The sequence below is a fragment of the Cuculus canorus genome, chromosome 3, assembly GCF_017976375.1.
Source record: "Cuculus canorus isolate bCucCan1 chromosome 3, bCucCan1.pri, whole genome shotgun sequence".
Lineage (NCBI taxonomy): Eukaryota > Metazoa > Chordata > Aves > Cuculiformes > Cuculidae > Cuculus > Cuculus canorus.
In genome coordinates this window covers 122327854-122340470 of record NC_071403.1, presented here as the reverse complement: position 1 = coordinate 122340470, position 12617 = coordinate 122327854, and the positions used below count along the sequence as shown (strand labels likewise).

Sequence of the window (12617 nt, the reverse complement as noted above, 5' to 3'; positions counted from 1 at the left end):
GAAGAGAGAAATGGTTTGGTGGAGAAGACTCTGTTGGGTGAGAGGAGAGAGAGGAATGAGGTTTGGTTGCAGCAGTGCAGATGTACTGAGGAGATCCACTGAACTGGGACCAAGCAGGGAAGCGGGGTCATTTGCATGAGTAGGCGTGGAAGATATGAATAGGATACGTTGTGCCAATTAAAACCTGAGCAGACATATTGTGGAGATCAAAACGAAGGATGCAAATGGTCTCTTCTGTCCTTCAGATTTGGAAATGAAATTAAGAAAGAGGGGGAAAAATGCATATCGATTACACAGCAGGAATGTTCTGACAGTGAGATCTATCAGGCAGTGGAATTAGATGCTTGTAAAGTCAGCTCCTGGGACTACTGAAGCTCAGCTGTGTGAAATGAATGTCTCCCAGGGAGCAATTCCTCATAGGCAGAGGTTGGACTTGATGACCTTAAGGGGTCTCTTTTTCCTTTCTCTCATTTTCTTTTCTTCTCGTTGCCCTTTGTCTCCTCTGCCAAGCACACGTTAACATCATGATCAGCAGGTCTTTTTTGGAGCGGTGGATAGCTGGGAATGTGCGATTTGGCATCAGGACCGCTCCGGCAGTTCTTCAATCAGTCTGCAGCTGCCCTTGGAACTCCTGTGGGTTTCGGCCTCATCACATGTCTGGCAGTTGTCATTAAACAGTGACCCAGAACAAAGCGCTTGTGCTGAGCATCCCAGGATCCCAACTTAAGCCAGACTATCCCCCAAAGACAGGGTTGGGGGCAGCCGGTCCCTAACCTGTTAGCAGCACGCAGAGATTTGGCTGCCATTGTGTCTGAGCTCGGAAGAGAAGCTGTAGTGGGATGAATGCATTCATGTCAGGGATGGGATTGTCTTACGTGTGATTAACAAGTTCTATCTTCATAGGGAGCATAAAGCATCAAGGAGCTTTATTCTGGGGTTTGAACGCTAATCGAGCAGGGAGAGCTGTTACATCCCAGAAGGGGCAGACTGTGCTTTTAGGACTCACTAAGTTTGTTGCAATCTTTACTTGGCTTTTTTTTTTTTTCTCCTGTTTGGAGGGAGATAAAGGCACCAATACCACCAAGGGATATTTACCTTTAGCGATCAGAGGAAGGGGGTGCAAAGCAGAGACTTCTTCCCAACTAAGACAAGTACTAAATCCACTGGGAATAGGGGAATAGGAAGATTTTGGAGATCCCCAGGAAAGGTACGGGAAATGGATATCTTGAAAAGCAGTATCATTATCAGCTGAACGGGAGCTATACAGTGTGGAGACAAAGTCCCTCTGTCCTTCTACTTGAGAGAGTGTGGTATATAAATTAAGCAAGATTTTCTTGGATTTTTCTTCCACCAATCTCTTTGTAACCGTGTTCTTGAGCTTAGGTTTTATAAATTATTCCCTTTATTTGCCTGGTTTGATTTTAAAATGATTTCAGCAGTTGACAGGATGCAAGGCCTTGTGTTCCTACAGATATGATAAATTGAGATGAGGTCACTTGAGCGCATTGGAAATGACTGATGCTCACATAATGTTTTGGGGAATCCAAAAGGTGACAGGCTGTTCTTCTGCTGGTCTCTAGGGGCTGGGCAGGAAATGTCATGGGATTACAAAACTGTAGAACTGTTAAGGTTGGAAAACACCTCTAAGATCATAAAGTCCAACTTCAGCCCAACACCACTAGGCCTACTAAACCATGTCCTGAAGCTCCACATTTACACAGTTTTTGAACCCCTCCAGAGATGGAGATCACCACTGCACTGGGCACCCTTTTCCAGTGATTCCTAACACTTTCAGTAAAGAAATTTTTCCTAATATCCAATCTAAACCTCCCCTGGCACAACTTGAGGCCAATTCCCTTGTCCTGTCACCTGTTATATTCTATCTAGTGTTCTATCACTATGTTATATCTTCTGGTAGCCTGCATTAGCCAGGCAAGTTCTTTGACAGCAGCAAGGTGTTGAGGAAAATCCTGAGATTCTTTGGCCCATTTCTAGGAAAGCTCTGCTATGTTCTTTTCAAGGCCACCAGAGAGAACCAAAGCTCAGCAACCTGTTGTTTTTTTTTTTTTCTTAAACTATAGAATGTGAATTTAATCTTCCCTTGACCACTCACCTTCAGAGGGTGATCTTGCACTAGAACAGGCTTCCCATGGAAGTGGTTGGTGCTTTGTGCCTATCGGTGTTTGAGGCATTTGGACAATGCCCTTCAAAATATACTTTAGCTTTTGGTGAGCACTGACCTGGTCAAGCATTTGGACTGGATGATCCTGGTAGGTCCCTTCCAACTGAAAATATTCTATATTCCATTCCATTCTACTCCATTCCTTAATATCTCTGTAGTTGTTTATTCATCTAAGGTAGCCACACATTCTCCACTACCACGTGTGAACTTAGTGTAACCTTTTATATCCCTGTAGAATAAAATAGAACAGTAGAGCAGAAGGAGCTGTTATCACCTGTTAGAAATGAGGAATAAATTTTTCTGCCCACAGGGAAGCTGTGGGTTTCTGGAGGAAGGAAAGGGCAGTGTTATTGCTGTTTAGATAGCCTTCATCTTTGTTGGTTTTGAGAAGTTCTCAGCCCCTCTTTGGCTGAAAATAAGTCCTCTGTGCTGATTCTTTTGGAGATATTCCTGGAATGAGTTGGTTCTGCTGCAGGTTGTTGCAAAGGTGTGTTTTCTTGGTAGTGTTTAGTCTTCTTGGATGGTATTAATTTGCCAAAACACAGGCATCTAATGCCACTGAAAATGCCCTTAGAATGGCAGCATGGCCTCCAGGAAGAATGAGGCTTCTGTGGGAGCTATAGGACACCTCGGGTGGCTCTAGACCTAATTTCTGGACAATAAAAGCAAGCTACAGGCATGGTGCCACCGTTCCTTTAGGTCTCTATTCCTTGTCCTTCTCATCTTTATACTTAGGTCTTTAAGGCATGGATTGTGTTTGGCTGTGTTTGAATGGGTGCTGAACGAAAGAATTGTCACTGGGTTTGGGAAGGGAGGAGATTTAGCATATTGCAAAATGTGTGACTATGCGGGTGACTTTTTTGCAATATGTGAAATCCAGAGAAGAAAAATACAGAAAAATTGGGCACTCTTTTTCTGGAGTTCAGAGCAGATGAAGCGCTAGGTTTTAATATTTCAAACCATACCTTAAACATTAAACAGTTATAAACTTTTCAAAAATGCTCCATATGAAATAATAATTTTTAGCAAAAAGTGCTAAATCTTTTAACATGGGAAATGTAGCTTTTTCATATTTTTACCACTTCAAAACCTATTTTCAGGATTGCTTAGTATCGCAGACATTCCTTGACAGAGGTGCTTTCCCAGCAAACAAGATACCTTTTGAACAAACTGGAATTTAAAAAAACCAAACAAAACCAACACCTTTCTTGATAAATACCCACTGATTGCAGTTCTGGTACTTGGGCAATGCGTTTGGATCCTGCAGTGCAGAGTGTAAGACCGTCTCTAGAACTTTTCAGGAGTTCATTAAAACTGTTTGATTAGTTCAGGATTAATGAAGTTTCTCCAAAACACTCAAGATTTTAAGAGTTTTGATCTCTGGTGTGGTTTAATGCTTAATGGATTCCCTGTTTTAAATTATTAAACCCCAAAACTTCAACTCTCAGTGACAGTTCACTACTTTTTATTATATAGCATTTTGATCAAGTTTTGGAATAAGAAAACCTAATTTCTGTTATTACCACTTGTTCCTTAAACACACCTCAAAGCAGCTGCTCCCATTAATGGTTGGACTTGATGATCCAGTGGGTCCTTTCCAACCTAGTGATTCTATGATTACACTTCCTGGCGCATGCGTGGAGTCAAACTGGAACCAGGTCTCTGGTTGCTGTCCTGAACAAAGCAAGGTGGAAGATCCCAGCTCACACAAGTTCCCCAGAAACTCTCCAACCTGTGGCCATGCTTTCACAAAACCTGTTTCCTAATTTCCAAGCTGTGATGGACAGTATCTCCCCAGTAAAAGATTTGTGCCTTACACCTGATCTGTAAACCTTGCTCCCATTTCCCCAGAAGAAATGTCCATCTCCTCATTTAATTATCCTTATGCCACCTACTTCCTGACAGAGCAGTTTGATCCCAAAGACCATCCTGGTGAGCAGCACTCAAAGGCGGGGGGGGATGTGCTTGCTTGCATAAAGTAAAAGGGGCTGAAGGAGCTGCGTGAAAACCTTTGCATCACCGAAAGGAAGCTGGGACATGAACAGCGGGGATCCACAGTAACAACTGTCAGTAGTTACAATCTGCTTGTGATGTCAGTGCTGTGTAGGCTGCTTTGGGTTATTTTTACTTCTCTCTCTCTTTGCAGCATCTTTGGCCATTCTCTGTGGCCTGACGCGTTCTGCTGTTGACTGCCGAGAAGACAGAACCACCTTCATTGAATGCGATGTCCAAGTTACAGTAGGTTCCTATCACCAGAGAGGATCTGCGTCTTACCTCTATGTCTGTGAGGACAGCCCACCTCAGTGGCACTGGAGGGGCACCAGCGCACCCCAAAGGCGTTTTGCTGGGCTCTTTGCCAGGTTAGTGCTGCGTCTCTCCAACACCTTAGTGGGCCCACCTACGAGCAAGATCCCCCAGAAGGTATTCCACCTTTTGCTGGATTGGTGCCTGCCAAATGATAGACTGAAGGAACAAATTTCTAATTCTTTGGTCAATGACAACAGAGCAATTTAGCCTTGAGACCACTAGAGAGCTCTGCTGGGTTATGAAACTCATTCCTTGCATCTATCTAAGCATCTTTAGTCCCCCCTCCTTCCCCTCCCATCTTTTTAAAGTGTTTGAGAGACATCAGAAAATCCATCTCATAAACAGCCTGCTTTGTTCCTTCTTAGGTTTTAATATTTATCTTCTGATCCAAAGCAACATCTGGTGGATGCTGATGGGGAAAAGGATTAGGCATTATGAAAATCAGAAGTCTTTTTTTTTTTCCCTCCTTCTTTTCGCCTCCTTTCTTCTCTCCAAGCAGTTTCATGAGTTAAAAATCACATAGAAAATTCAGCAGGCTGTGCAATGTTTACTCAGCAAGGGTACTCGGGTGCTTACTCGAGGCTCAGGCTTTGCACATCCAAGGCCAAGCTGCCCAGGAACATCGGTACTATTGCCTTTAATGGAGCAGCGGGCATTGATATCTGCAGAGCATTCACTCCTAGGAGTAAGAGGAAGGTCTGAAGTAAGGAACGAGCATATGAACAAAACTTTCTGAAAGACATTAAATAAATAGAGAAATAGAATATCACCACAATGCGTTGCCCATGATTCGCTGTACATGATGAATCTGTTCCTGGCTGGTGCATGATCATAAAATCGTAGAACCATAGAATCATTTGATTAGAAAAGACCTTTGAGATTGAGTCCAACCGTACCTGACCACTACTAAACCAGATCCCTGAGGACCTCATCTGCCTGGTTTTTAGACCCCTCCAGGGATGGGGACTCCACCACCTCCCTGGGCAGCCTCTGCCAGGGCCTGAGAACCCTTTCAGTGAAGACATTTTGTCTAGTGTCTCATCTGACCCTCCCTGGTGCAACGATGCTACAGTCCAGGGATTTTAATGGAGTTGCAGAGATCTGGTCCTCATCCCTATCTGGTCCTTATGGCTGGTGTTGTAAGTCATCAGAGGGAGCTCTGGGTGCCCTGTGTTGGGGGAACAAAACTAGCTGACCTTTACTAAACAAAGATGCCAAGACATGAGTTGCATGAATTTTTAAACTTGGTTTAAATACATACAGAAATAAACATTGTGGTTTTTTTTTTTAAATTTTTTTACGCAGTTGCAGCATCTGCCTGTCAGTTTGTCATTTCCCCTCCCACCCCACTTTTTGCTCTGATTAACTTGAGCTGGCTTTCCCAAGGGATGGATGTTTTAAGAATTGTAAATTCTTGTCGGTTTTGAGAAAAATCTGTCAGGCAGAAAATAGTTTCCTGTTAAGGGAGAGAGGGTAGAGTTTTGCCCTAATCGGTTGTTGATCAGCAACCTGCAGGCCAGAGAGAGATGGGTACAGCTGGCCAAGTGGCGTGGCCAAAGTCACATTGAGCATTGGTAATATCCTGTAACACCGTGGCAGATGAGTACAGCTTTGCTGGGGGAGCCAAGAGCAGGGAGACTTAGAGGGCTGGGAAAAGTAATCCTGATATTAAACTCATTTTATCAGTTTTTCGCCCCCCCAGAGTCATTTATTTCAAAACAAGAAACCTCAGGAGCCTTGCCTTGTCTAGCTAAGCTTTCCTCTCCTTTTACTCATGTCAGCAAAGCCCCAAACCATGTAATGTACAAACCTGAGAGGAACAGGGTACCCTGCAGTGTCTGGGTCTCTGCGGTCTTTTGCTTCCTGTTCCCGGGGTCTCAAAATTGTACTCAGCTTTTTACTGATAAAAATGCATGTGCAGTGGCTCTTGGTACGATTGGTTTTCTTCTTGCTCCTTTTCTTGGACTGGGCTGCTCCAATTCTGCTGCTGTAGCTGCTCCATCCCGGTCTCAGCAGAGCAAGCAGTGAGGGAGATCCATGCCTGCAATTATGCTATGGATGGAAAAGTCCTGCAGTCCCTTTGCTGGCTGCCTCCTTACTGGTTTTCACTGAGGTTTTGTCCAATTTAATTGTGAGTGTCCCAGAGAACAAGGTTCCTTTGGGGAATCCTATCAGGGAGCTGTTTCTGAATCAAATCAATCAACTTTTTCTTTCTTACTATTTTCCCATTCTTCTCATTTCTTCAACATCTTTGTTGTTGTCACTAACTTTGCCCCCTCTAGTAGTTAGAAATTAAAACTTGAGCTGCTGAGGAGTTTTCCAGTGTACTGATGTTTTTTTTTTTTTTGTCTGGTAAATCTATTCCTGAATTGGGTCTTGTTAAAGAGAAGCAGGGGCAAAGAAGGTTGCTTGGTTGCAGGTGAGTTTCCTGATCTGAAAAATCTGGGGAGAAGTACTGGAAGAAAGAGTTTAAAATCATCCAAATTATATATTTCACAGCTTTTGAAAACAGTTTTTTCAAATTGCAGTACAGAAAATTGTTTAATTTCAAAACATTAATGGGATTTGTAGCAAATTGTTTGAAAATTGAAATGTTCAAACTAGAAAAGATTCCTTTTGGGAATTCCTGAAATAATATACATAGTTTGCTGTAATTAATAATAGTAACTAATAATAATAGGAATTGAAAATGTATGGATCTGAGTTCTGTGCAAATGTTCAAGGCTGAAGACATTCATCCCGGGATGGTGACAAAGCTACTGGACTCATTCCTGGCTTAACTGCACGTTAAATCTTTCTCACTCGTTTTACAGTGGTTTGAATAAAGCTCCTCTTGATCTGCTCTGTCCCACAGCCTGGGCTTTATGAACGAGTAATGGCAAAGGCTGAGAGGTGCAAGTCTTGCCGTTAACAACACTGATACCAGGAGATGTCTCTGAACTCCCTTTAACGAGTAATCTCTTCTGTTCTTACATTTCCTTTATGTGCTGTGATCTGTTAACAGGTTTCTAGCATTAGGGTTTCGGAATGCAGTTACTAGAGGACAGCGAGGAATTGGCTCTTTACCCACAGGCAAAGCTTGTTAATTGCTTGGAGAGAGATGGGAACGACCATTCGGAGGTCCTTGTGTTGGCTTCAGTGCCTGTCACATTGGGCCCATGCCCTGCATCGAGCAAGTGACGTCTTCCTTCTGCCTCTGAAACAGCTGGTGATTTGAAAGAGGCAGTGTTTTCTTGTAACATAGAAAGAAGCCCTGCACGATTTTGAGAGGGAGCCCTGTCCATTGAATCGTTGTACAGGACAAGAGCAGTTCTCAAAGTGTTTCTGCAAAACATGAGTGTAGTTCCTTACATCTGCCTTTTGATTACTGATACAGCAGAGGGAAAGGTTCACTTAAATATAGAAATAAACCCTCACTGTTACAAAGGCTCAGCTGCTGGCAGACGGCTTCTTGTTGTTGTTTCTAATGTGGCTCTTTCCTTTAGCAGTTTAACCCTGAGAAAGGGCAACAAAACAAATAGCCCCCAAAATGAGTAGCTTTTTTTATGGTGAGCTGCTACATCCAGCATGGCTTGAAAACTTTAGGTTCATCAAATCATCCTGATCATCAGGCTTCTGAGAGAGCTCTGTGCACTGGCTTTCCAGTTGGGTCAATTTTGGTAGAACATATGCTCTTCAGCACTTTAGAAAACCCGGCTAGGTGGGGCTTTCAGGAACCGGAAGATCTATAAAAATCCTGGTCCTACCTGTCTGATCCTCTGATTTGTGCACTTTGTCCTTTCTTAGATCTTCAGAAAAGTTGTGCAATTTGTGAGTTGGTTGCTGTTGCTATAACTTGTCTCCTGTCTGCTCTTCTTCCTAAAGTTGCAAGTGTGTATTTGATCATAGAATCATTAAGGTTGGAAAAAACCTCTAAGATCACCAAGTCTGAGCATCAACACAACACCACAACAGTGGTGTGGGGAGAGGAGGAGAAGCAGCAATGGCTGCGGAAGGAATGAAGAGTGACATTAGATTATCCTGGCCTGATCCAAAGTCTGTAGAGGTAACCGTGAGGGAGGGTTTCCCCTCATTTTCAAGGATGCTGGATCCTGTAGCTCCCCATGACCAAATGCTACCAAAGTCAGCAGCTGTCGTCTGCAAGGCCAAGGAAAAAAATCCTTCTCCCCCCTCATCTTTTCTTGTACTTCTTCCTTCTGCACTAGGGGAGGCTTTGGAGCAAATGTCTGTTGGTATCACTGGCACATATATCGAATCTGCTTAGTTGGGGCTGTTAAGTAAGTTTAATTAATTTACTAAGTTAATGTTCCAATGCTAGCAACAAAGCATCATTGCAATCAGCTGGGTAGCAGGAATTGGAACCCCTAAATGAGCTCATACTTTCACAGTTGGAATTAGGGACCAGTTAGCCAGTTGTGTGATTTTTCCAATTTCTCCATTTGCCCTCAGGGAGTTGCAAGTTATTCATTCCCTATTGCTAAGTGTGAGTAAGGTGGGGAGGGGGGAGACGCGAACAAACCCTACTCTGTGTAGGAGTCCATCTTTGATCCCAACACTGCTGATTTCCTGGCTGTTGTCTGCACTTATCTTCCTGCCTTGGTCCTAGAATGGCATTTGCTACCTTTTGTAATAGTTTGGAGAAGCAGAAAGGCATCACTGAGAGATATTTACTGCATGTATTTTCATCCTAAGTGTGTGCAGATAAAGGGGGGGAAAACAAATAAACAATAAAAGAATGGAAACAAAATTACAGAAATTTGCAAAGTTTGACAAATGGTGGCCGGGAGTTGCCACAAGCTAATGGCTTGCAATGATTAATAAGAGTAAAAATAATTGCATTTCATTAAGATTGATGACACCCCATTTAACCTCCCTTCTCGTTTCAGCCCTAAAGTGGAAAGAGATGAAGTTCTCATCTATAATAGCTCCTGTAACATTACCATGGAAACTGAGGCAGAGATGGAGTGTGAGGGAGCTAATCAGCCAATTACCGCCAAGATTACTGAGATATGGAAAATCTGGGGCCAGAACACTCAGGTATAATCAAATCTTTTTTACAGACTGATTCAAACAGCTTAAAATTAAATTTGTAATATTGTGTACATTTAAAGGGGGCAAAAAAAACCAATTTAGGCTGAGCAGCAGCAATATGTAATATTAAATGCTTTCCAACTTTGAACAGCAGTTCTAATGCAGTGCAGCTGAATTAATGGTAAACTATGGTTAATCATGTATTTTGTGATACTTAAATGAGCTTTACCTTATTTTCTAGGCAAAGCCTATCTTTTCTAACACTCCTTTTATGTACAAATTCAAAGTCACTTCTAAATGTGTTGTTTTGTGTTACTGGAACTGAAATTGAAGCTACAAGATAGAGAGCTTCAGCAGTCTGGCAGAGACTTATCATTCTGTTTTTGTGCAGCTCTGGTTATATTTGACTTTTGCTCCTCTTCAGTACCTGAAATAGAACTGGACTGTCTTCCTAGCGCTCTGTGTGGATATAGCAAGAAGAAAGGCATGCAGAGTTCATTATGAAAAGCTATGGCTGTGAACTGACAGCCTTGCAAGGTTCTGTATCTGAAAAAGTTCATAGCAAACCTGAGACATCCTTTAAGACTTGATGTTGTAGTGCGTTGGGAGCTGTTGAGCTGAACATGGGTTTGTGACACCTGTGAGAAGAAATTCAGAGGGGCTGGATGTCTGGCAAACAACAACCATGCGTTTGTCACCAGCCTTTCCTAAATGAGCAGCTCCTAAAGAGTGGCACAGACGCACCACATGCAGGGCAGCGCGAGTGGGAAGAGTTACATACTGGCTTTATAACAAAAAACAAATGCTGGTTTTGATCTCTTAAGTCAAATTACTAAGCAGTCTTCTCAGTGTGGTTGAAACCTAGGAAACTGAAGTTCATTTGCTCATTGTTGATGTTAAAGCCAACATGGTATTTTTTACCTCTGCAATGGCATTCCCTTTACTCCACCACCCCAGACGTAGCTATCATGTCCTGGCAGAGTCGTTTTGATTTCTATGATTAGATTCTAAATCTCTTACTAAGAGTCTCTGAATAGTTGCCCTGCAAATCTTCCTTACGTGTATGTTATGACTGCAGCTGAGCATCTTAAAGTACAGTTGTTTTCTATCCTTCTGCGAAGTCTGTCCTTGATCTGTGAAGGAATGTCACGTGTAGCCTTTTACCTATTAGTGTTCATTTACTTGTCAGCCTTGCTGGTTACACTACCAGAAACATGCCCAGCTAAGGAAAAAATCAAGTATAAGAACAAAATTGCTAGTTGGCAGCTGCAGGAGGCCAGGAGGGCAAATAACAGATCAAATGGTAACTGCTCCTTTCACTCATATTTTGCTTCCCGGGTTTGATAAGGGCACCTCTACCACTGTAAAGCCTGGGCTGCGGCATGGGGGAACGATTACCTACTGCTGGCAGTGAGCTGAACAGCTTACAGGTCCTGTAGTCTCAGAAATGAGGTGACGACAGGTTGTCTTTTGACTCAGGTGGGAGCAGGAATAGGAAGAAATCGTAAGGTTTGTCCCTGCCGTGGTATTTCTGTTCAGCGTGGGGAAAACCAAAGAAGTCCTGAGTGTCCTGAATGAATTCATTCATTCAAGGAGAGCAGGATGAAACCAACAGTGCTTTTAGATCTGGGATTTGCTGCTATTAATGAACCCAGCGGGCATTTAGAATCATTTTATCCCTCTTCCCAAAACTGGCCTGGGTGAGCAGAGGCGGATGGGTGGGGAGTTCAGATAAATGGTTTCAATTTTGGTCCCTTTCTAGCTGACAGCATCCCGTTAAGATTTACGACCTGGAGCAGCATATGCATGCTTCACTGTAGAGGTTTAAATCATGTCATGTGAACTGGCCTTACCTTTCTAGTGGAAATAATGGTCCCCAGGTTCAGCACCAAGCAGTGAAATGCATTAATAGCACCACGTGCCTTCGGATAATGGTGCTATTAGCAGGCAGCACAACTCTGTGTACAAGTAATGGGGCTGCGTCTCTTTTATAATAACATCTGGCACTTCTATTGCACTCTCATGCGAGGATCTCAAAGCACTTCATAAGAAACGGGTCTGATCTGTAGCTGTTCTTGGCACAGCTACCTTGCTCGGTGCTTTGTCTTCTGCGAGCTGAACGATGCTCGGGCAGGCTGATAACTCTGCAGCATCTCATCACAGCTGGGCTTTGTGGGAGGGCTGGGGTAGAGGGCTTTAGGTGATGGTGGAGCAGAATTAAGCTCCAGGATGGCATTGGAGGTAAAAAGAGGCATTGAAGAACGGCTGACAGAGGCTCGTGTTATCGATAGTGGGAGGAGGCATTGGCATTAAGAGGGAACAACCTCAGTTCAGAGCAGAAAATTGAAAAACCATTAAAAGGTTGGTTTGAGGAACTTGAGTCTAAAGGGATGTAAGCTCTAGGGTGAAATAATTTTTCCTTCAGCCTTTATAAGACACCCAATAGGACCTGTCCATTGGGTTTGAGATTACTGTGGTTAGTTGGGATTTGGTAGGCTGGAAATGAGTCAAGTGTAGAACTGTGAATGTGGCAAGGTTTTGCACTGATCTCCTGGTGGGAAAATGCTGGGCAGAAGGCTCCAGAGATGCCGGGGAAAGAGCATAGGGGGTCCATGGGAGGGGCTGGTGATTTGGTACTCCCAGTAGCAGGAAACCGATCTCCAGTGAGATGGTGATCTCTTCCAGTTCTGTGTTTTTATGATGCTTTTATCCACCCTGTAAACAATAGCTCACAGATATAAACCTAGTGACATTGAAGAGGAATCCCTGCGTAAGGATTCTCTCGTACAATGACTGGCAGAGACACGTCTGTCGGCTTGATCTGCCTTCTTTGACTGTCAGGAGCCTTGCACAGGAAATAGTTCATTTTCCTCTTGCTTGACTCTTCAGAACAGTATCCAGACAGTGAATTCGCTCAGGATCTGTGCGTCAGCATTAAATGCATTAAATGTCTATGGTAACTCATCCAAGAATTGGCCTTAGTTGTACCTGCTGGGTGCTAAATAAAAATATGCTGCCAGACCCAGTCCTAAGTTTTTCTACTCAATTCCAGAATATATCATATATACTTCCACGAGTTTGCCTTGCTGTCTGCTTG

General features: G+C 43.3%; 1 protein-coding gene across 1 annotated transcript in view; it reads left to right on the top strand.

Moving 5' to 3' along the window:
- Positions 1 to 12617, top strand: part of PKHD1 (PKHD1 ciliary IPT domain containing fibrocystin/polyductin) — a 254042-nt gene that overhangs the window by 49828 nt on the left and 191597 nt on the right. The window contains exons 34-35 of the mRNA XM_054063619.1: positions 4329 to 4542; positions 9376 to 9526. Coding sequence (XP_053919594.1) covers positions 4329 to 4542; positions 9376 to 9526 — 365 coding nt within the window. The remainder of the gene's footprint in view (positions 1 to 4328; positions 4543 to 9375; positions 9527 to 12617) is intronic.